At 40.1% G+C, this 23,628-nt stretch overlaps 2 protein-coding genes across 4 annotated transcripts; one reads left to right on the top strand and one right to left on the bottom strand.

The window, feature by feature from the left end:
- Window positions 1-1,049: 1,049 nt before the first annotated feature.
- Window positions 1,050-4,828, bottom strand: LOC103470606 (calcium release-activated calcium channel protein 1-like). Its single transcript, XM_008419173.2, has 2 exons — window positions 4,534-4,828; window positions 1,050-2,288 (listed from the first exon to the last, which is right to left on the bottom strand). Exons 1-2 carry the CDS (start codon window positions 4,645-4,647, stop codon window positions 1,749-1,751), a joined length of 654 nt encoding a protein of 217 aa, XP_008417395.1. The 5' UTR covers window positions 4,648-4,828; the 3' UTR covers window positions 1,050-1,748.
- Window positions 4,829-8,456: 3,628 nt separating this feature from the next.
- Window positions 8,457-20,725, top strand: kdm2ba (lysine (K)-specific demethylase 2Ba). 3 transcript variants are annotated; one of them, XM_008419177.2, is made up of 12 exons: window positions 8,527-8,605; window positions 9,511-9,630; window positions 12,763-12,987; window positions 13,110-13,253; window positions 14,819-14,905; window positions 15,250-15,537; window positions 15,851-15,904; window positions 16,423-17,234; window positions 17,589-17,752; window positions 17,852-18,013; window positions 18,898-19,116; window positions 20,483-20,725. In XM_008419177.2, exons 3-12 carry the CDS (start codon window positions 12,793-12,795, stop codon window positions 20,662-20,664), a joined length of 2,307 nt encoding a protein of 768 aa, XP_008417399.1. In that variant the 5' UTR covers window positions 8,527-8,605; window positions 9,511-9,630; window positions 12,763-12,792; the 3' UTR covers window positions 20,665-20,725. The 3 variants fall into 3 exon arrangements, with proteins under 3 accessions (XP_008417396.1, XP_008417397.1, XP_008417399.1); XM_008419174.2 differs by lacking the exon at window positions 9,511-9,630 and having other exon boundaries at window positions 8,457-8,605; XM_008419175.2 differs by lacking the exon at window positions 9,511-9,630 and having other exon boundaries at window positions 8,457-8,605; window positions 15,259-15,537.
- The last annotated feature ends 2,903 nt before the right edge of the window (window positions 20,726-23,628 follow it).

Consider the following 23,628-nt stretch of genomic DNA (forward strand, 5'->3'; position numbering starts at 1 on the left):
CTGTGAGCTTTTTGATGTTTGACTAAACGACAAAAGTGAAAATTAAATCTGATCGGGAACATTTAAACACTGAAAACGACAAGCAGGACAATTACAAAGCTCTGTACAACCTATGAGCAGGTTGTCAGCAATACATACGCAAGTGACCCTATAAAACAACATGACCTTCACAACAGAAAAGTGTAACAATATTCCAACAAAGTGTGGCATCACCATTAGAAATCAATGTGCAACAAACAAATAAACTTTGTAAAGACAGTGTCTCGTGCAGCTTTGCCACGGAGAGACGACGACAGCCTGAGCCACGTCGAAGCGGTGGTTCAGTTGATGTGGACACAAAAAAAAAACACACACACAAGCCACATTCTGCAACATAAACAATCTGTAACCATGCTTCAGCTTGTAAACTACTGGACAAAATGTACCAAACACACAAATTTGCAAATAACACTTTAAACAATTTGATGCTACACAAAAGTTGTTCAAGAACACTTTCCCTAAAGCTAGTCAGCACTTCTTGATTTACAGTGTATTTGATTAAAACAAACAAACAAACAAACAAACAAACAAACAAACAAACAAACAAACAAACAAACAAACAAAAAGGGCAGTATGAAAATTAGAACATGGAGGAAAAAAAGGTGTCCTTACTTAACAGTTTAGTTGTTGTTGTGATATTTAACTTATTTAAAGTTTGTTGTCAAAAATGTCAGTCTGTCAATTTGTCCTTGACCAATGCAGAATTGATTGGTAGGTCAAAGGTGACCTACTTTCATGGACTAATCACTATGGTCCAGAAAAGGTGTCTTTATGTCACGATGCCCTGAACAGCAAATACATCATTTCTATATATTTTTGTACATTTTTTTTTCTCAAATACTGCCGAATGTCTTTCCCCAAAAATAATCTTTGGTAATTTCAGGAAACTTTACTGTGAAAAAAGCTAAATGTAAATCCCAGAGACGAATCCTGAAAACGCTTCTTTTGTTTGGTAATAAAACATTCAGAGATTCAGTCGTATTGAAAATGATAATAATAATAATAATAATAATAATAATAATAATAATAATAATAATAATAAATGCAATGCAATCATTTCATTCATTAACCAACAAGAAAACAAGGTGGGAAAAACTTTGCGCTACAAATGAATGCTGCACTATTTGACATGCAGCATCCTGCAGCATGTCTGAGAAGAAAACAGCACTTTGGTAGAGGTATACTGTAGTGAAGACTCGAGACAGCCTGAGATACTGAATTTGAGAAAAATATTGATTCACCTTATCCCACTTTTCATCTTAGAACATCGGCCATTTTCAAACCTATTTAAAATGAAGCATGTTGTGCACAATTACTCACACTTTGCCCTCTTGACCTCTCCCTCATCAACAAGCAGACACTCATAGTGACACATCCAGTTGCTTACAGATAAACAAATGGCTGCTAGAATAAAATGTAGATCTTTATATTAAAGCAAATAAAATGTGTAAACCCACCCCATCATCTCAGTGCTTTCGAAATTTCACCTCACAAATCACGCATTTTTATCTTGTAAGGATGTCGGCAACCAAAAATGATTCAATTCCTTGCATATAAAAGTAAACCGAATTTTGTAAACATGCAATACATAGCAAGGATTGAGCTGTGAAATGCATGCTGTGACTCATCAGAACAAATAGCAACATAAAAAAAAAAAAAAAAAAAGCCTTTTCATAAGGGAAGTCTACATGAACTCAGACGGGTTACAGTTACGGGAAATGTCCGGCTGCCTTCAGCTCGTCGTTCTCGGCCCCGTGATTCAGCTGTTTCTGGAGCTGAATAACCTGGTCCAGCTCTCGGATCTGCCGGTCCGTTTTGTGGCTGACTAGCGTGCGGTAGAAGTGGACAGCGAAGACGATGAAGACGAGCCCGAACGGCACCATTATGCAGGTGGACGCGATGGCCGCCGCCTCGCCGGAGCTGATGGTGGCGTTGGTTTCCTTTTTGAGCGGCAGGAACTTCACCCAGCACAGGAGCATGACCTCAGTCAGAAACAGGAGGGTGCCGATGACCGTGGAGAAGGCCCACGCCAGCTCTATGTGGCGGTGCATGCGCTCGTGGGGGGACTCGTTGACGGAGTTGAGGTTGTGAACGTTGCTGACGGCCTCCAGGTTCGGGAGGATGCAGGTGCTGATCATGAGGGCAAACAAGTGCACGGCGACCAGAACCGTGGTGCAGGCGCTGAAAGCGATCAGCAGTCCAGGAGGATACGTGTGAGTGGGCTCCAGCTGCACCTCCACCATGGCAACCTGAGAGAAAATGTCAAGACATGTTTAAGCAGCAACAACAACAGCCGGTAAAGATTTTCCTTTTATTTAGTTCTGCCATGTTGAAGTTGAGACATAGTTTAACATATCCGATGTTAAACTTTGATTCGTATAAATGGAATCAGTTTCATGGTCTGTACTGTCAACTCAGTTCTAATGATGGACACTTTATTTTTCCTTTCACAAGAGTCACTTTCTTTGCTTTAGCCATGCATCAAATTTGTTTTATTTCCTCAAATAAATGCATTAACAATGAATCTATTCATTGTTGATCACAATAACATCATGCCTCTATTTATTATCCATAACCAGTTATCCTTGCAGGCTGCCAAAGATTTAGAACTGGGAAAGGTCACCAAACTCAAGTGTTTGGTGATTCAGCCAACATGAAGTGGCTGAATCGCACTTTGGGATCTTTACTTGTAAAAAATAATGAAATATGAAAATGAATATTTTCATTATTCTTCGTAAGTATATGTTACTTTGTGTCAATCTATCACGACAAATCAACTAGAACACAGTGTTTGTGGGTGAAATGAAACCAAACATGAAATAAAAATTCATTTGCATCTCTCATATCTGCGCTAAAAATACTGTTCTGTATCTATTAAAAATTTTCGTACTTCAGGATGTAACAAGGTCTCAGTAAATAGACATGTTACTTTCCCTTCATTACACTTCAGTTCAGACAACACCTTTTTTTCAAAGCGTTTTCTGTCCACCTCGGCTACATTCGGCTCGCTGGCAACGATGCGAGCAAATATTTACGGCACCTTGGAAAAAGTATTTAACTGGGACTTTTATGAAATATAATTTTTTTCAAACAAAAGTCTGAAAAGTGTCAGTGCTTATGCAAGTCTCTTGCGTACATCGCTACCGTTTGGGGTGATCTGAAATTTGTTGGTTTTTTTGACCCTGTAGTAGTCTACCCAAGTCAAAAAGTTCAGTGTTCGTATCATCTGACCAGAGGACCGTCTTCCACATGTTTGCTGCATTCCCTAAATGGCTTTACTAAAAGTTTTATTTATAAATATGGTATTCGTATCGTCAGTGTAAAGGTATAACTTGTGAACTGCATGGCTAACATTCCTCCTGTCCTGATGCAGACACCAGGACAAGGTGTGAGGTGAGAGAAACAAAAGAACAATTGTTCCTGCTTTTTGTGTGCGTGTGAGCCTGATCTGTGTTCTCCAGCCCCTGGCTAATCCCAGCAGATGATCACTCACCAAAGAGAAGGTTCTGCTGGAAGTTTCTTCCTGTTAAACTGAAGTTTTCCTTTGAACCGCCACCGTGGGAGTGACTGGTGCAAAGTCAATCTGCTGAGCTTCCTTAGACATAAAACCATTCAGCAGTTGACATAATGAGCTCAATTTAACTGCGTTTTACTACTTTCTGATTGAAACGGGTGGAATCTATCTATGTGGCTGGACTGATTTACGTATTTCTGCACACACATTAGTTCTCTTTTTTCCTGTACAGTAACTTGAGATCACCTCTGTTGTGAATTTTTGTCATACAAAACTGAACTGAACTCTCCACCCGAGCTGTGAACGTCCGCAACTCCTCCAAGAGTTTACCACAAGCGTTCCGGCTGCTTCTCTAATCAATTATGTCTTCGGCCAGCCTGTCAGTTCAAATGGGCATCCTTGTCTTACAACTTTTTCTTCTGAGATAATATACTGTTTCATTTTTAAATCAATTGAGCATTAATTGCTCCACAGAAAGTTCAAAGTTTGCGACATTATTAAGCACTTCTGTTTTAAACTGATCCAGAACTTTGACCAATCTGCTGTGTTCTTTGACTCATGATAGTTTTTTGTTTTTTTTCTAACTAACCTATGATACCTTCAAAGAGCAGCTGAGTCTATACTGGGAAAATTACAAGTGAATACAATCAGGAGTATCAGAAAAGGGAGCCGAATATGAATACATATGCGCATAATCATTGTCATTGTTTTTATTTTTAAATCGCACTTATACATATGCACGGTTTCATGTTGGAGTATAGAATTAAAACCCAATAAATTGCACTAATTGTTGAGGTTGCAGCTTGGCTAAAGTTGACAGTGGAGTGAATACTTTTGGCGCTCGCCTGTTGGCCATTATAAAGGAGGGATCGTCGCTGAAAACAATAATCTGCGTCACACGCAAACTCTCCGGGTGTTGGTGCCCACGGCCTGTGAAGCTGCGCATTATATCTGTGAAAACTTAAACCTCACTTACTCACCATTGCGAAACCCGACAGCAGAGCCGAAGTGCGGCTGGTGGCTTTGAGCTTAGCTCGGCTCAAGTACAACTTTCTCCAGGACAGCGCCTGCATGGAGTGCTCGTTCAGGCTCATTCTGACAGCTGTTCCAAGGAGAGACCGAAAAGTTTTCCTGACGACGCGGAAATATGTTCCCACACAACACGCTTGGAGTCGACGTAGGAGCTTCAGCCCCGGTCGGATGCTAAAAATAAGACTTCTATAGGGCAGCTCTGAAAATCTGTCAAAAACTTCTCCGCAACAGCTGACTGTTGAAATCTATGAGGAGGAAACTCAAGATACCCACAATTCAATGCTGCTCGCAGCCGCTGCAACTGTCAGGTCTGCCCCCTCCGCTCCGCTCCGCTTCCCCTTCCCTCTGAAAAATAAATTGTTTGACATCATTGCTCTCTTTGACCCCCTTTCTTTTTCGTTTTCGTTCATTCTTTTGTTGATTTAAGATCATCTTCTGTATGTGCAGTGGTCTTTATGGTGCACGCCACTTGATCACTTTGAAATTTAGTTGAAGTTAACCTCTGCATTATTGCTATAAGCAGGTAAATAAAAACAAGCTGTCTTTTTTTACAGAGAGATCTCTGTGTCAACGAGAGCCCGGTTCAACTCTAAAAATGCGTGACTGAGTAAAAAAATGCGTGACGCTCCACTTTAGTAAGTAAACCCATTCAGATGCAGGCAATGGCATGACAGCAACTCAATGCATGTAGATATTCTACTTTCTGCCTTCAAATGGAGCATTTTAATGGAGAAGAAAGATGATTTAGGACACCTTAGTTATGTGGGATCATTGTTGGTGACCGAGGCACGCTTGTCTGAGTATTTTGGAAACTACTGATCTCATAGGAATTTCAGATATAGCCATTTATTTGACTTATGGTCTGAAATATCCATTGAGCATATCCATATGGATATCCATTCCAGAGGTCAGATGGAAATGGGTGGACTTGTTGGATATGACATAAAGGCAACAGTAGCTCAAAAAGCTATTTCTTGTAATCAGGTAATGTAAAATACCAGCAAACTTATCCTACATTTCCTGAACACTTACAAAAATTTGAAATTAGACAATTTTTTGGTCTGATGAGTCTCAATTTCAGTTTCAGCTAACTACATTCAAATGGAAGGGGTCAAAAATATAAGCACCAGGAAAGCATAGATCCGTCCTATATGTCTGTCTTCTATCACTGGCTTAGGCAGCTGCTGATGGTGGTAAAATGCTACAATAGATTTATTCTTTGCACACTCTGGACCCTTTGCAACAATTTGAGCATTGTTTAAACTCCACAACCTGAGTATTGCCACTGGCTATGTCCATCTCTATATGACCACAGTGTAAGTCATCTTCTGATGGCTTGTCCCATCCGGTTTAACACACCGTGTCACAAAGCTCAAAAGGTCTCAAACGGATTTGTTGACAGTAACAAAGAGTGAGAAGACTGTACTGTAAGTTCAATAAAGCACATTTACATGTGGTGGAGATAAACCAATCATAGTTGCATAGCTGACAAATCTGCAGGAATTGTGTGATGCTGTCATGTCAAACTGACCTATTTATGATTTACATTGTTAATCTATGACATAAAACGTGTTTTAGAATGCTACCTATTACCAGGCACAAATGTTTTTTACTTTATGTTGGTACAAATGGTAAGAACAGATGTATTAATCTTGAATGTACATCTAATTCTGTGCAGTATTTGCACTTAGATGCCTTAATTGTGCATCTGAGTGCATGAACAGTTGTGCTCATCAACGATTATTTATGAAGATGGAGAAGCAGAAACAATACCAGAGACACTAGATGGTGCCAAAGAAATGCATTTCACCAACATTTCACTGAACTGCACAATTGTCAGTCACCATTGTACTTATGTAAGATAGATAAATGCTGAGAGAGCCACTGTTACCTACAAAGGTGTAGGTAACATTTTTGTCTGTATGCAAATGAAACATTATTGTAAACCATTATTGTTGATTATTTGTTATTATTATTTGTTACTTGTTTTACCCACAAAATTGAATAAAATCTATTTATTTTCCATTACATTCAATATATACAAAAAACTGAATTTCTATGACATATATAAATGTTACTGTGACTAATTTGTTAAATACTTAGATGGTTTAAGAAATAAAAAAGTAATGACTTAGTTTAAGAAAAGAATACAGTTAAATACAGATCGGAGAAATGTTTACAAATGATGTTTAAATATTCAGTTTGCATGTCTAGTTACAAGTCTTCCTCTAAAATTTAAAGGTTAACATGTTAAGTAAATAAAATAAACAAAGACGGAAATTAATTAGAGAGAGTTATCTTGTATCTGACATCTTCACTTCCTGCTAAAACCATGGTGCATTCACTTTACGCAGTGTGTGTCGTTCCTAACGATAAAGACATTAATCAGTTTGTTAAATATTGTAAATTTATTTACATAAACTTAAATTTACAATTTGTGATGTGTTGGTTTTCATTTTTGTCTTTTTCCATCCTTATTTTTTTATTTTTGGCTGGACTTTGTGTTTAAAGGGATAGGACGAGATTTTTTTTAAATATAATTCTTTTAACCTTAATCTGACTTTATATTAAAAGGAATCAATCAATCAATCAAATTTTATTTGTATAGCACATTTCAGCAGCAAAGCATTTCAAAGTGCTTTACATAATTATAACAAAAACAGCATGTGACATTGAATAAACAGTGAGAAAGAGAAAGAGATTTAAAAAAAAAGATAAAAACATTAAAACCCGCACCCCTTTAGGACTTCAGTTAAACGTAGCTTAACTGGGAGTCTCACCCTCAGGGACTTTAGCCAAAAACACCTTTTGACAAAGACTCCAACTTCTAGGTTTTTTGCTGAACGCCGTCAACTGGAACTCTAAACCCTGTAGAACTTTAGTTAAACGTTGTTTAACTGGAACTGTTTTCCGGGGGGCTTTACATCATTAAAACGTGGAAAAGAAATAAAAAGAAATTTAAAACATTAAAGAGATTTTTTTTTTTTTTTAAAGAAAGAAATTAAAAACATTCTTCCTATCCTCACAATGAGTTACCCTTAAGGGGTCTCCTCAAAGTAAGGGGGCTCTAAGAGCCTTACCTTTTGCCTTTAGTTGAAACTCTGTCAACTGGGACTCTAACCCTTTAGCCTTTAGTTAAATCTCTGTTTAACAAGGACTCTAACCTTTATAGCCTTTAGTTAAATTTCTGTTTAACAAGGAAGACTCCCTTACAAAAATACTTGCCATAACAGTTGCTTTAGCAAATGTTTTCAGTGTTTTTTCAAATCACAATTTTTCTAGTCACTACATTTGTATTTTTATTTGAAGAGAAGCACCAGGGTAAATTGGGCTATTCAGATATATCCATCACCTTGTTTTCCCTCCCACTTTTTTTCCCATTAAAAAGTATTGTCATTATAATATTATTGTTCAATATTGCAGTTATTATGTTGATTGTAATTAACCCATTCTTTGTTACCTTTTCCATCATCAAAATGATCCCACCACTTCATTGAAGCTTCAGCGTACACTTAGGTATATATCAAATGTGTTCATGAAAGACGTGCATGTAACGTTGAATATATAAAAAGGTAAATGAACTTGAACCACTGTATTTATCAACAGAAGCATGCCACAAAAAAATCTGAGTCCTATTGATAAATCATTATGGAATTATGAATCCCAAGTTCACTTGTTTGGTAAAAATCAAGAATAATATGATCTGTTGTACATTACCGTAATTATTATTATATTGTAGGTAATGTTTTACCTTTTTATTTTGCAATAATTTTGCTTTTAAAAAATTCAGTTATCTCTTTGAGCAGGAAGCTGATATTTCCTGTGGTGCCTGAAGGCAGCGCGGTGAACATAGCTGGCAGCTGCTGGGCCGTGTTGCTGTGTGGGAGGGGGGACGAGCTGAGCTGTAAGCTCGTTCAGCCATGTTAGTTTCCTTCTGCTGTTCACAAACGATGAGAGAGGAGAGTCATGGCCTTGTCAATGAGCGGAGACGATGAAGAATATGAGTCAGAGTCCGAGCAGGTACTTACCGCTACTCTTCATTATATTGATTATTTTAGTCCGTGGGAAATTTAACGAAATGTGAGGAAGAAAGACGGTTTGGGTTTTTTTGTGTGGTTGCTTAAGGTTAACGATAAACCCGCTCTTCTGTGTTTGTGTGAGTCAGGTTCAGTCAAAGACACTAGAAAAAGGTGTTTCTAAATATCCCTCACCTGTAATAATGGACCCTTGGCTAAGCATTATATACACATATAAAGATGTTTATTAGCTGTTGTACACTAGCTGTCCGGGACACACCATATACTCTGCTCCTTTGATGTTAGCTACAACTGACCCATTTTGAGCTGGCCATTAATACGGCGCAGCTTCGGTCCGGTCATGATTTCGATAATTTCCTGTTACCAGAAGCCTCCACCAAGCCACCAGCTCGGCTTCAACGTGTTTAAATCTAAACCCGGACTGAAGCTCTTGTTGCTCCCCGAACACCGACCTGCCTGCCACGTTGAAAATGCTTTCTTTCTTTTGATTCATTTCCTCACTCTTCCAAAACTTGTCCTGCCACTCTGCGCCTTTAAGAAGGCTTTGGGCGAAATGTTGTTGAGGCAGGGACCGGGGAGGGGGATGGGGAGAGGGAACAATGAAGTGGCTTTACTTCTGGTGCTTGCTGGACCTCTGCTTCTCAAACTGGGGGTACCCATATCCCACCACCCTAAATAAAAAAACAAACACTGTCCGGTTGCGCAGATCTTCACATTTTACTGGTTTTGTTGGCAAAACCAAGACGGAGTGCTTGGTAGAGTTCATGAGGAACGCTTAAAAGTGCTGATGCAAGATCCACATCAATGTGCTTGCACAATATTTGTACCCACAACACGGTTCCATTATCAGTACAACATCAAAGATGATGTTTTCACTCCTTTCCACAGTGACACGTGGTTGTCGACAGCAGCACTTGTTGTTATGAGGACCTTAGCAGATGATGAGCCTTGTGACTTTCTCCTACAAAATCCGAACTGAGGCTGAGTCAGACGACTGTGCTTGGCATAGTAAGCTGTGTTTTTTTTTTTTTTTGGTTCGCAGGCCTATGCAGCCAATCCCAAATTCCTGTCATATTACTGCAGAGTAACAGTCAGCACGAATCAGCTGATGCAGTAATGGCTCTAGGGGCCATCTTCAGCAAATGTGTTCAGGGTTTTTGTTTGTCACAACTTTCACGGTGGTACATTTTCGTTTTATTTAAAGCGAAGCATCGACCTCGATGCTGTTCAAGAATATAATCCTTTTTTCCCCCCCCAACTCACATTTGTTTCTATTTAACCTTCCGAAAAGTGGGATTACAAGGATTTTAGAAAACTGCAAACTTGCAATTTCGGTATTAATTGCTATTAACTTTGCTTTCCTCACTCTTCAGTTTCTATTTTGTCTCTCTAATGAAGCTTTAGCATCTCGATCACTTGGATCGATTTAAAGTGTGGACAGGAAACGTGTAAAGAGTCCGTTCAAGCAGCCAGATGTGTTATTTTTATTAGGTGTTTCGTCCCATCAGTCTCTTTTAATGGCAGAATTGCACGAATTACTCTCAGAATCCACTTTATTGTCTTTGTCTGCACAAGCAGGAATTTGTCTTTAAATCCACAGATACTTAAATATTAGACTATTTAGACTTCATAGGAGATAAAAAATGCAAAAAGGAAAAAAAAAGTCACATTGTTCATCTCTTGTGAAAAGTAAAACCTCTTGTTTCGCTGCTTATGGCCACTTCCTCCGCTGCAGATCATCAAAAACTAACTTTATCGTGGTGGTCCATATTTATATTTTATTTTTCCTTCTCAAAGATGCGACTCCTAAAAACGGGCATTTTACTCTTTCATACTCCATCTCTCTGTACCAAACTTTCCGTGTAGAAGTGGGACTTTGTACCTTCGGTCATTTATAAGCAGTTTGCTCTTACGCCCGCTTTCACTACTGATTTCTACTATCTACTGCTAGCCTAGCGTTTGATGCATGACTTGCATACTTGCTTGCCTTGAGGTATTTTGGTTTGATCAGAGGTCAAAGTAAGCGTAATGATTTGAAATACTCTGGAGTGAAACGACACTCCTCGTATGAAAGTGGTAAAGATTTGTCACCACAGAGGTCAGGTGAGGGATGAGGAGACTTCGGCTCAAACAGTTGTGATGTTGACAGTCACAGCCATCCCTGGAGCAGCTGCTCATCCTTCACTGGTTCCCTCCCACATTTTATTATTATGATTATTTTTTAAATTTTTACAGGAGCTGGATGCATCTGCTGGAGTGTGTTTTGTCGAAATAATTCATTAGCAGCCGTTAGGGCGAGCTATCGGGGCGGCAGGGAGGGAAAACAATCTGGAAAGAGTAAAATTTGGGGAAAAAAATGTGATTGCAGACTTGGTTCCTTCTTTATAGGCTAAATTTTATATCTGCATTCCTCCAAGCCTCTGTGTCCCTCGTCCTTCTTTCTTTCCTTTTTTCCCCCTAGTTCCTTTAGAAATGTGTCCAATAAGCTCATAGTGAACTTTTGTGTTTGACGCCATATTGTGTTCTCTTCAAAATGGCACAAAGCACTAGAAAACAGTCTAGGAAAAGTCTGGAATTCAGTCTTGTGGGGGGGAAGAATGTGAAGAAACCCTGGAATCTGTTATCTGAAGGATTAGGGAGAGGAGATTAGTCATGTAATGATTTACTTTGGATGTTTTCAGTTGGAGTCATCAGGACAAGTTTCACCTTTCCTCTTCAGTAAAACTTTAGTCATTGTTGTCGTTAACCCAGATTTGGCCTCCCGACGCACGTTACCTGTTATACCTGTCCCCTGGATGCAAGCAGAAACAAAGTCTACCTCCAGTTGTTTGCCAACGTGTAACAATTTAAGGASCAGCAGCAGCAGCAGTAGTAAGTCAGCAGTGTGGGGGCTGAGCACCTGTTAAAAGTAATGCTATAAGAATAAATCAGAAAGATGTTCACAGCCTCAAAGGAAATCATAACCACCTCCAGCGAGTTTATTTTTATCCATCTGTCACGCTCCCCTATTTAAACATTTGCCACCAGCGAGGCGAACTGTTGCCAAGGTAACGTCTCCTGCGAAGATGAAAGGAGCTGAGATGCCTTCTTCTTTTTGTTGTATTTTATAGTAATGCCATGGAAACGAGGAAGATTTTTTTTCTTTTAAAGAGGTTGATATTGAAGATGATTTAATAAACATTGCTGCAGATTTTCTACTGTAAAAATGTGGATGTTAGTTTTACTGATTTGTTTGCCTTCTTCCTACTGCTCTACTTTATGTTTAAATTCAATTGGACCAGATGAGGCTTCATTTGTGTGGCCTACTTGTGTTGTGTAGAGGAATGCATGATGACGAAGTATTAAATTATTGTTAATTAATCCCGATAGTTTTCATGCAGTGTAGCCCTGAATATCAAATATTTATGTTAAACTTCCTTCTGACGTGCTTTCCCACTTTTCCTTGCAGATTTAAAAAAACAAAACAAAAAACAACAACTTCCCCCTAAGGCGAGTATATCGTTTCTGCAGGATCTTAAACCGCAGTTAGTTAATGCTTAAGCCCGTACATGGATTCACTGCATTTAGGTCGCGGTGTCAGTAGAGTTCATCTGTTTATATTTGTTGTAGTTTTTGCAGAGGAATTCGGATATTTTGCGCTACAACAAAACTACAAATCGCAGGCTTACCGCGAAGTGTACCCTGGAAGCTGAGAATTGCAAATAAAACATTCTTTTTGTAACATTGAAGTTTGAAATTTCAATTCAAGGGATTTAAAAATAAAAAGTAACTGACATGTGTTCCTATGTGAAAACTTTATTTAAAAGTGCATCAAAAAACATGCTGTTGTTTGATGTGTTTAAAGACTGAAAACCGTAAGTAGTTAGCTTCGATGTGTTCAATGAAGAGGCAAAATAAATCAGATTTTTCAGTATTTGACCTGCAGATTGAGTTCGTACCTTTTTTTTTTTTGTCCGGAAGCTGGAATGAACAGAACAATCAATCAATCAATCACATGTCTGTTCAGCATCAGCGACTCCCAGTAAAGTATGCTGACTCGGCGTTTTACAAAGAGAATGTCTCTAAACCTCTCCATATAAAAACTTCAGCTCTTGGGCCTGCAGATTAATTGGTTTTCGATGAACCGTTTTTGTCTTCCAGCAGCGAGCAGTCAACCGTCCGAAGCCAAAGATGGGGTCGACGTCGGCCGTCAAGCTGCCGTCCAACCGGAGCGCGTCGGGAGCCAGGCGCAGGAGAACGCGCTGCCGGAAGTGCGAGGCGTGTCTCCGCACTGAATGCGGAGAGTGCCACTTCTGCAAGGACATGAAGAAGTTTGGGGGTCCGGGGCGCATGAAGCAGTCCTGCATCATGAGGCAGTGCATCGCGGTGAGTCAGCGAAAGAGCTAGTCCTTCCCAAGCTGGTTGAAATACAGTACGAAGCGATTGAATAGTTTCCATTTGAGCACCGTTAAATCCTGCCGCTCTCGTTTGTCTCGCTCCTCCCACAGCCCGTCCTGCCCCACACGGCCGTGTGCGTGGTGTGTAAAGAGGCAGGGAAGGAGGACACGCTGGAGGACGAAGAGGAAAAGTTCAACTTCATGCTAATGGAGTGCTCCATCTGCAACGAGATTGTCCACCCCAACTGCCTAAAGGTACACAGAGCCTCAGCCGGACCGTTCCCATGGTGACTCATTTTAGTTGGAGCAGCGTCCTGGGAAGGCCACGTTGTTATGACATGACTCAGCCCCCTTTACACTAGAATCTGGAGCTAATTTGATGCGGAAATTGTTTTTTGTTTATGAAACCCGCTGCTCTTATTCGTGTGGTTATGAGGTTATAATGGCTGAAGCCTGACTCTATTTCATTTTAGTTTGACTTTCAGCCTTTAAGCTGCGAGGAAAAACACCAAACCTGTAATTGTTTGGAAGTCGACTGCCAAGGAGCAAAAACCCAGCTCGTCGAGTCGGAAACATGCCGCTGCTGGTCCAGACGTGATCAGACCCGCTTTTTAAGGCCGTGCTGCTACTTAATCCGACAGAACCAGAATGTCAGCAGTGTTTTCATTTTATTAAACAAACACAGTAGCTCTCATAAAAATGCCTTGTTGACTTGCACAGCACAGCTGAAGACGTGCAAGTTCCTCATGGCGTCTAAAAGCCACTTCCTCTTCATGCAGCCAATACATGTAGATGGCATGGCGATCTGGCAGACCACCGCCGCTGCTGCTACTGCAAGATGATTATTTGCAACAGAAACTAAAATTCCTGGGCAGGAGGGGATTGTAAAGGAGCACCCTTTGCAATTATAAAGGTTGCCTTCAGTCCAGCTAAATAAGACTTGTGTAGAGTCACAAATGTTGCATAACCTTTTAAAAAAAGAAAAAAACAACTTAAAATTGCTGATAAATATCTACTTCAGGAAATTTGTCATTTAAAAAAAAAACCACTTCGTTGTGGTTTGTAGATTTTCAAATAAAGAAACGTTTAGCAGAAAAGAAGATGGATACATTTCCTTCTGTGGGATGAACATCATTTCCAACTCAATGTCAAAATTGAAAACTGTATCACTGGTAACTTTTTAGTGTCATTCTGTTGTAAAATCAGCTAATTATAACATAGTTTTTTATGATAAAAAAACCTATTTGTTAAATTTATATTTAAAACTTTAGTTTATTCTTTATCATTATAAAGCAAAGTTATTAGGAGTCGTTGCAGAGCCCTGCTCTAGGGAGATGAAGCATAGGAAATATATGTGGCAAAAATAACTGCATGTCACTTTATCTTGTTATATGTGCAAGGTAGATGGTGGTGGCAGCATCATGCTGTGGCCAGGAAGCTGGTTGGGACTGATGGACATCTTTTGGCTACGTGTCACTTGTTTTTCCTTTTATGTTGGAGGATGACGGTACATAAATTTAGATTTGACGAAAATGAGTTCAATACTTTATTTGTAAAAATAAAAATGAAAGCAATCAGCTTTCTTTTGATTCAGGTTTGCACAGATAATCAACTGACATGTTTTTTTTTTTTCTCAATGTTTTTTTTATATTTATAATAAATCAGGTTGAACAGCGCTGACCGGCCTGACGAGCCACACATCGCAACAGTCGCTTTCACTTCCCATAAACTCGCTTCTTGTTGGACTCTGTTAAGGCTTGTTGTGGTTGAAATTCTACTCCCTTTTGTTATTTTTCTTTCTCTCTCCTTTCTCCTGTCAGGTGAGCGACGCCTCAGGTGTGGTGAACGACGAGCTGCCTAACTGCTGGGAATGTCCCAAATGCAACCATGCAGGCAAAAGTGGAAAAGTGAGTACAATCATGCACGAGCCCAAGGCTGCACACCGAGTCTTAATCTTGCAAAGTTTTGATAACGCTTTGCAAAGTTACCTTAACGATAAAGAGAAGAGTTGCTTCCTCTTTTAGATAGTTTCAGTGTATCTTTTTTATATATGATAATCTGCTGGCCACTTCCTGTTAATTCTGCCGTTTATGAAAGTCCTTCACATGACTGTATCGGACAGAGGCAGGAAACCCCCCGACAACCAGAAGTGTTTCTTAAACTTTAAGCGCCTAGTTAAATATCAAACAGGGCTTTCTAGTCACGATAGGCTAAAGGTATAAAGTCGTCTCCACTGTTTTTGTCCCCTTTGGTATTGAAGCAAAAAAGGGGCCCCGGGTTCAAGTACGCCTCCAACCTCCCCGGCTCTTTGCTGAGGGAACAGAAGCCCGTGAAGGAGGAGGGGGACCTTTCCTCTGCGACCAAGAGGAAGCCGGACAGAGACGAGACGCCGAGATACAGAACCGAGGAGGCTCTCCATCGGCAGCCGCCGCTGCTGTCCCCCAGCGGCCTGCCGAGGCCCAGACCCGAGGACAAACTGAGGAAGAAGAGGAAGCTTTTCGATGACGACGACGATGAGGACCTCAACTTAAGGAAGAAGGTTGGTATAACTGCCAATGACTTGCAGTCCCCTTGCAAAACTATTCAGATCCATTTAACTTTTACAAGGCGGCGGATTAGAATCGGCATCTTCGCAACTGCAAGTGACTCCTTGAATGCTGTATTTTCTGGGCTCTTTTAATTTAGGAGCCATGAGAGCTTTAAAGTTGGTTTGGGTAATAAAGCAATAAGAAACCCAGAGCTCGGGTGGGGGAAAATGTCAACATGGCAAATATTACATTCCAAATGTGGATTTCATGGAGACTTGGCAGAAGTCATAAGCTTTGTTCTTTTTTGTTGTTTTTTTTCTGCAGTTTGCCACAAACTATGTAGGCGACATAAGCAAACATGTGGAAGAAAGTCGTCTGGTAAGATGAGAACTTTATAGTCCCTCTTGTAAAAATATAAAAAAATAACTACACATCATAATGTGAGATGCTTCTGTTCATAAGGGACCGGCTGGTGGCAGCCTGTGGGAGGTAAATACAGGACGGACGTAGTGCAATATCTGTCAGCGGCTGTAAAAACTTAAGACTGGAGTGGATCTTACACAATGAAATGACTGATAAAAACCTATTCGTATTTGAATGGCCCAGTCAAAGTCCAGATCTCAATTCAGTTGATGATCTGTAGCAAAATAAAATTGACATTATGCACTTTGCACTGGAACTGGAAGACATTTTAAATATCCCCCACAAAACAAATGAAAACGGTAAAAAAAACAAAACCAAAAAAAAAACGCATACACACACAACCGATAACATAAAAAATAGCTTATAAAGTCTGAACAAAATGATCCTTATGAATTGAATCATCAGAGTGGGAATTATCAAGCTCATTTTAATTTATGAGATTAATTCATTCATGCTAAATCTCTCTTCTGCAGGACAAGTCAGACGACTCGTACATTTCTAAACTTCTCCCCCAAATCAAGACGGAAAAGGAGGAGGAAGATGATGATGACGAGGAAGGCGGAAGGGAACATCCTTTCCGCAGCGGCGTGGACAGGAAAGGCCGCTTCGGAGAGGCCGAAGAGGAAGGGGACTACAGGGACTCCAGAAACGACTCGTTGAATTCTTCCATCAAAACCCCACTTGGAGACAGCGACCACTCTCTCTGCAGCTCTCCGCAGGCCGGCCCCAGCAGCGAGGGCGGCAGCGAGACGCAGGAAAGGGGGCCCCGTCCGAAGGCTCGCCGTAAGCGGCGTCTGCCCAACAGGGAGCTGAGCCGAGAACTGAGCAAAGCACTGAACCAGGAAATCCAGAAGACCGAGGACTGCCTGGCCAACGAGAACAGGCAGCCACTCAAGGTGGAGCCGGAGACGGAGAACGAGGAGCCAAAGAAGCTGTTCCGCAACGGTAACGAACTCGGTGACCAGAGGTCCCACCTCAAGGCCAAAGAGATGAATGGGAACACCTGGGATTTGCGCCACTTTTACCCAAGTCAGATCACTCCCCTGGGCTTCAACCGGAGCACGCCGACCACGCGGCCGGTGCCGCCGCGCTCTCCGCCCAAGTGCGTCCAAATGGAAAGGCACGTAATTCGACCGCCTCCGATCAGCCCGCCTCCTGACAGACTGCCCCTGAAAGACGGGAAAGCACACATCCTCCAGCGCGAAGTCTGGATGAAGATATTCGGCTATCTGTCGCACCAGGAGTTGTGTGTCTGCATGAGAATCTGCAAAACATGGAACCGATGGTAAATGCACAAGCTGAACATGAAAATGCTGTCTTTTATTTGATTGAGGTAGAAAATTTGAATTGGGGAATGAAAGGAGTGCAAGATTAGCTACAGGTGACTCCAGAGGCACAATAAGAGAATATTAAAACATTTTCCAGTATTTTTTACATGTGAAGTCTTTTAAAGATTTAGGCAAAAGTTTAGGTGACATAAAATGATTGGTGCCCCCTGTTGATTAGTGTGTCACTATATTAAATGCTCAGTAATAACTGTACTTGTTCTAGATGTTGATATATGAATGTATGAACCTGTGCTCTGCTTGGACCTGATGAGTCACACATATTATTATTCCTTTATTCTTCCTGTGACCAGGTGTTGTGACAAGAGACTTTGGACAAACATCGATTTAAACCGCTGCACCTCCATCACGCCGCTCATGCTCAGCGGGATAATCCGCAGGCAGCCGGTCTCCTTGGACCTCAGCTGGACGAACATTTCCAAAAAGCAGTTGAGCTGGCTCATTAATAGATTACCAGGTACTTGGATATGAGACCCACACATGATGTAGAGAATAAAGATGTCCTTCTTTTTTTCTTTTTTGGATCAGTGATGGAAAATACGGTTGTAACTTCCAGGTCTGCGAGTGTTAAAGCTGTCTGGTTGTTCCTGGGCTGCTGTCTCTGCACTCTGCACGTCCAGCTGCCCCCTGCTGCGCACTCTGGATGTCCAGTGGGTGGAGGGACTCAAAGACGCACAGATGAGGGATCTCCTTTCACCGCCCACAGACAACAGACCAGGTACGGTACAAGGAACTCGGATTATTTTCATCTGGAGCACCATAAATCATAAGCACATTATGGCGAGTGTGAAGAAGAATTAACATTCTCAGAAATTTACAGAATAGTGTAAATTATATTGGTTCTGCCTACTGGGAAGGAAATTGTCAGTAATGATTAGCTAAGGTGCCAACATTAGCATGAGTGACATCAATCAAGTTTGTTTGTATAGCACATTTCACACAGCGCAGTTCAAAGTGCTTTGCATCATAAAAACACAAAAATACAAAGTTATAAAACACCGCATCACCAGCATGTTGACCTACACCAACATACTCCATTCAGTAAGTGGGGAAACATGCTAAAGCTAAAATGCTAATATTAGCTAAAATTCTATCATTCGCATATGGGTTATCACTAGTATATTGACTAACATTTACATGCTATTCAATATGAATGAAGCCGTGCAATAATATTTTGGCTAACATTAGCATTCATGCCAGAATGCTAATGTTAGCTAAAATGCTATCAATTGTATATACAGTATTACTAGCATGTTGACTAACATTAACTCACTCCACTCACTTCAAGTTTAGCTTTTATATAAAAATTAGCTAACATGTAATTTTTTTTCTAAAATTACATTAGCATAAAGAGTATCATTAGCATGTTGACTTATAATAACACACGCCACTCAATATGCAAAAACAAATACTAAAATTAGCTGCAAAGCTAATGTTAGTTCAAATACTCTTAACTGCATATGGGCTATCACTAGCATGTTGGCTAACATTAACTCACTTTCCGTCATAGGAAGTTGTTGGTGTACTTTTACTATGCCTGAATGTATCTTGATGACAATTCTCCTAGCATTAGATGTGAACTAAAGCGTGCTACACCAACAGGTCAGCTGGATAATCGCTGCAAGCTGCGGAACGTGGAGGACCTGCGGCTGGCAGGGCTGGACATCACCGACACGTCTTTGCGTCTCATCAGTCGACAGATGCCCCTACTGTCCAGGCTAGATCTGAGTTACTGTAACCACATCAACGACCAGTCTGTGAACCTGCTCACTGCAGCAGGCACTACAACCAGAGACTCACTCACAGAAATTAACCTATCAGGTGAGACCTGCACTAGAATTGTAGCAATAAATACTGATGTGCACGTTCAGCCGTTTGGCTCAAGTTTTCAGAATGTATCTGGGAGCTGCTGGATCCCATTCACACCATAACAGACCCACTCTAGAGTTTGGATCTGCACCAGACCACCTCCTCCAAACGGTCTCAGAACAGTTTTTCAACTCGACACAAACAAAGCCAAACCAGTTTGTTTTAAATGGACTCAAGTGTGACGCTAAAATAACACATTGCTTTATCTGATTTAGAAAAAAAAGCCTAAATATCAGAAATCTGAAATCCATCCATCCATCCATTTTCTTAACACCCACGGGTGTTCAGAAACCCTTGTTTCTTAACACTCTTGTGTTAAGAAACAACCCTCCCGACCCTTAGTGGGGTCAGAAGGGTTCCTGGTGCCCGTTTCCAGCTAACGTTCTGGGCGAGAGGCAGGGTCACCTGGACAGGTTGCCAGTCTGTCACAGGGCAACACAGAGACACACAGGACAAACAACCATGCACACACACACTCACACCTAGGGGCAATTTGGAGAGGCCAATTAACCTGACAGTCATGTTTTTGGACTGTGGGAGGAAACCGGAGTACCCGGAGAAAACCCACACATGCACAGGGAGAACATGCAAACTCCATGCAGAAAGACCGGGGCCGGGAATCGAACCCATAACCTTATTTGTTGCAAGGCAACAGCTCTACCAACTGCGCCACTGTGCAGCCCAGAAATCTGAAATATATTAACTTATATATTAGCTCATGCTCGTCACTTGTACCAACATTAGCACACACAATTTTCTCATAGAATATGGGTAATCAGACCTTCTTCAGGTTCAGCCCTGCTAAAATAGCTATATAATCTCCTACATTAACAGTCGCACCGACTAACAGTGGCCCACAGTGTAGAGTTCTGTATTTTACCTCTTTACATGAAGGAAGTTGGGAAATCCATATAATTTCTCTGTTTTTTTGACCTCGTGATCCAAAAAGAGGGAACCAAAACCTGGGTGACTGAATGTTGCTTCTCTACAAACATTAGTGTACAGGTCTAGCTTTTAGTTTATAAGCTAGAACTGTACACATGTTTGTCTGATGGGTTATTTGATTAAAAATAGTTACTGTATGAGCTTCCTTTTCTGACATGCCTGGAAAATGAAGTGTGGAAAACCTCCATTCCCTACTCTACTTTCTAAAAGTTATATATAGTTGTAAATCCGTCAGTAGTTTTTTGTTGTACAAATCAATAAGGAGCTCCTGTATTTATAGAGTTTTAAAATGCAAAATGTGAGAAGAACATACCCCCCCCTTGATTAACGTAAAACTAATGACCGTTCTCCTTTCCTCCCCACTGTATTCCAGTTTGTAACAGAGTCACCGATCATTCATTGAACTATTTCAAGCGCTGCGGCAGCATCTGTCAGATCGACCTTCGCTTCTGTAAGCAGGTGACCAGGACGGCCTGTGAGCACTTCATTGCAGAGATGTCTGTGAGCGTCCCGTTCAGACTGAAAGAGGACAAGCTGCTGCAGAAGATAAGCTAGTTTCCATCGGGACAAAAAAAAAAAAAAAATCCAATGTTTTCAGACTGTTTTTGCACTTAAACTACACGTCCTGTGATAAGTCTCTGAATCACTGTTGTCATAGAATACAATGAGAGGGAATTCATGGGAGGTGATGTTCATCGGACAGAAAAGGAGGAAAAAGGTTGCATGTATTTCTTTTTATATTTTTACTTTTATAAACACGTGGTTGTATTTGAGTTATTTTTTTATTGCTTTCGTTTCATTTTTGAACATATTTTTTGTACAAGCAAAATCCTTCAAGGTTTTTTTTTTTTTCTTCCTGTTTCTGGAGCCCAAATATCACTTTTATGTCATTTTCAACAGAACAACTTGGCTTCCTTTTTTTTTTTTTTTTTTTTTTTTTTTACTTGTGTGCCAAAATCTCTGTTTGACGTCGACGCTTCAGTATACAGATAATAAAAACATGCATGTGCTGTGATTTAATTACCATAGCTACGTTAAATAGATAAATTTCAGAAAAGAGAAAGCGATAAATTTCATATTTCTGTTAAACCCTTGGATGTTTTACAAAAAACTTTTAACTGTGGGGCGTTTTTGTTTAGGGGTTTTCAGCAATATCTCAATATTAATTTATTGATTTATATTTTTATTACAGTTTGTATTTATTTGTTTATTCAGTGACTTGACATAGGTGTCTTACATAGTTTGTTCAAATGATGCGTGTGAATAATTTATCGGGGTGGTCGGCGCTCGTCCCGGCCACCTGGTTTGTGTTTTGGTGCCCAAAAGTCAAATTAAAGCGAATCTAACGATGACTTTAAAGCAGGCAACCTCACACAACTATATGGGCAACTAATTATGACCTCTGCAAGTATTTGCATACATTTAAAAATATACTTCATACAGTCGGTGTTGTATTTTTGGGTGTTGTGCTGTAAATTTATCGCCTCAGGTGAATGTGATTATGTTTATACATGTAAATCAAAAAAGAAGTGCTAATTTGCATTAAAAGAACTTAATTTGTATCATCATTGAGACTTTTTGATTATGGCTTTCTGATTTCTGCGTGAACTCTGATATAGAAAAAGGCAGAGGAGGAAGGATAATAGAAGTATTAAGTTGAAAGGTAGAAGGAGAGAAACGAGGGTGAAACACCCTAGTAATCTGCTTCTACACCTGTAGAAAGAAAACAGAAAACTCCTATATAGATAGATAGTACATTATATATTACAGATGTATTTAGTGGCAACAGCAGCCCCAAATAGCGTATATGTTCACAGGTTTCTGTATATAAATGTTCAATAGGCAGACACTGAGCTTGAAGCCACAGAATATAAACATGTAAACATTTTAAAGTGCAGGTTTCCTGTCTCACTTCATAATATTTGATTTACTTCAAAATGTAAAATTTTATTACAATTCAGTCCTACATCTTTGAACGGTGATTATGTTTTTCCACTTTGCATTGTGAGGGTAATTTAGTCAAAAAGTCAAATTGAATATTTAGTTCAATGTCCCTTGGAACATTGCAGAATTTTTTTTTTTTTCCTGGTCTGCAATCATAATCTGGCATTTAATTTCAGCTGTACTTTTAAGTTTCTTCCTATCAGAAACCGATGAAGCTCATTCGATTAATTAGATTTTCCAGAATCTTGATCTGGACTTTAAGCCACCAACTGGCTCCACTCATCAGATTTAAAATCTTCATTGGTTTCCACTGTTTAGTTCTTGGTTTATGGCGCCAGCACAGCTGGCAGTGGACCAGACCCTCAGCATGATGCCGCCACAAGCATGCTTGACAGTCTTTCAAACAAACTTGCTGTCATCGTGTCTAAATGCCTCAACTTCTATCCCGTTGCCATATTTGAGTGATACTTGATGGTGTGTCTATGATCAACGAGCTTCCAGAATGGCGTGGACTTAAAATGCACGGACTATTTTTAAATGTACTCGGAAAACCAACCAGTTTACTCGAACTCCTCAATTTGTCAAAAAAAAAAAAAAAAAAAAAAAAAAACAGAACAGTAAAATCCAGCAAGAGTCGACGCCAAAACGTGGTTGAGATTTCTACTAAAAGTGAGTGTGGCTCATCTGGGACTTGCTGTGGTACGTTTAATGGCCTAGATCTACTCATTATGTGCAACCGATTAATGGTAAATGTGAGCAGCTGTCGAAGCAAGTTGTGGATCAGTCAGGTTTTAATGAAGGCAAACCAAGCAGGAGTGAGATCTTGGAGCTTTAGGCGAAGATGTCTGCTTGGGAAGTGATTTACCATTTGAACTCCCATATTTCCAAAGTCTCATTTCCCTTTTCGATAGGGAGCGAGAGAAACAACACCACACTAACAAAACGACACATTTCATTTGAAGGCATAGAAAGCAAAAGTTTGGCAAAACCTCAAACATCTTGAGCTGCCAAGAAGGATCATGAGTCAAGACTGTTCCACCACCACAAAACCCAGTTTCTCCTGCAGTCACCGAGCTTGACTTCTGTTTTTCCAAAATGCTTTAAAACTTGGTCAAGCCAAAAGAAAAAAAAAAACAAACTCAAACCCAACTTTAGTCATCTGATGCAAAACCTAGACAGCTAGACAAATGCCCGTTAACCTCAAAGTAGTGAAACGCTACAATTAGCTAGTAATATGCTGCTTCTGTATTTTACATGACTTTTTGCTCTGCAAATGCTGACAGCGCAGTTTAACAACGATTTCATCAACTTGGGAGTAAGGAAGGCTTTATTTAGGCCACTAGAGAAAATTGAGAGTTTAAACATTTGATCTTTACTGGATGGATAACGCAAACGACAACTCGAGTCAAATCAAGATTAAGATACATCTATATTTTCCCACAGATGTGATTAGACAGGGAGTTTTTCTTAAAATGCTCTCTGTTCTACACTTCTAAAATTATTAGGAAAAAAATACTGTAAATTACAAACTCGTGGTTAAACAAATGATGAAAAAAAAAGTGTAGTGTGAATTAG

This window comes from Poecilia reticulata, linkage group LG9 (genome assembly GCF_000633615.1).
Source record: "Poecilia reticulata strain Guanapo linkage group LG9, Guppy_female_1.0+MT, whole genome shotgun sequence".
Classification (NCBI taxonomy): domain Eukaryota; kingdom Metazoa; phylum Chordata; class Actinopteri; order Cyprinodontiformes; family Poeciliidae; genus Poecilia; species Poecilia reticulata.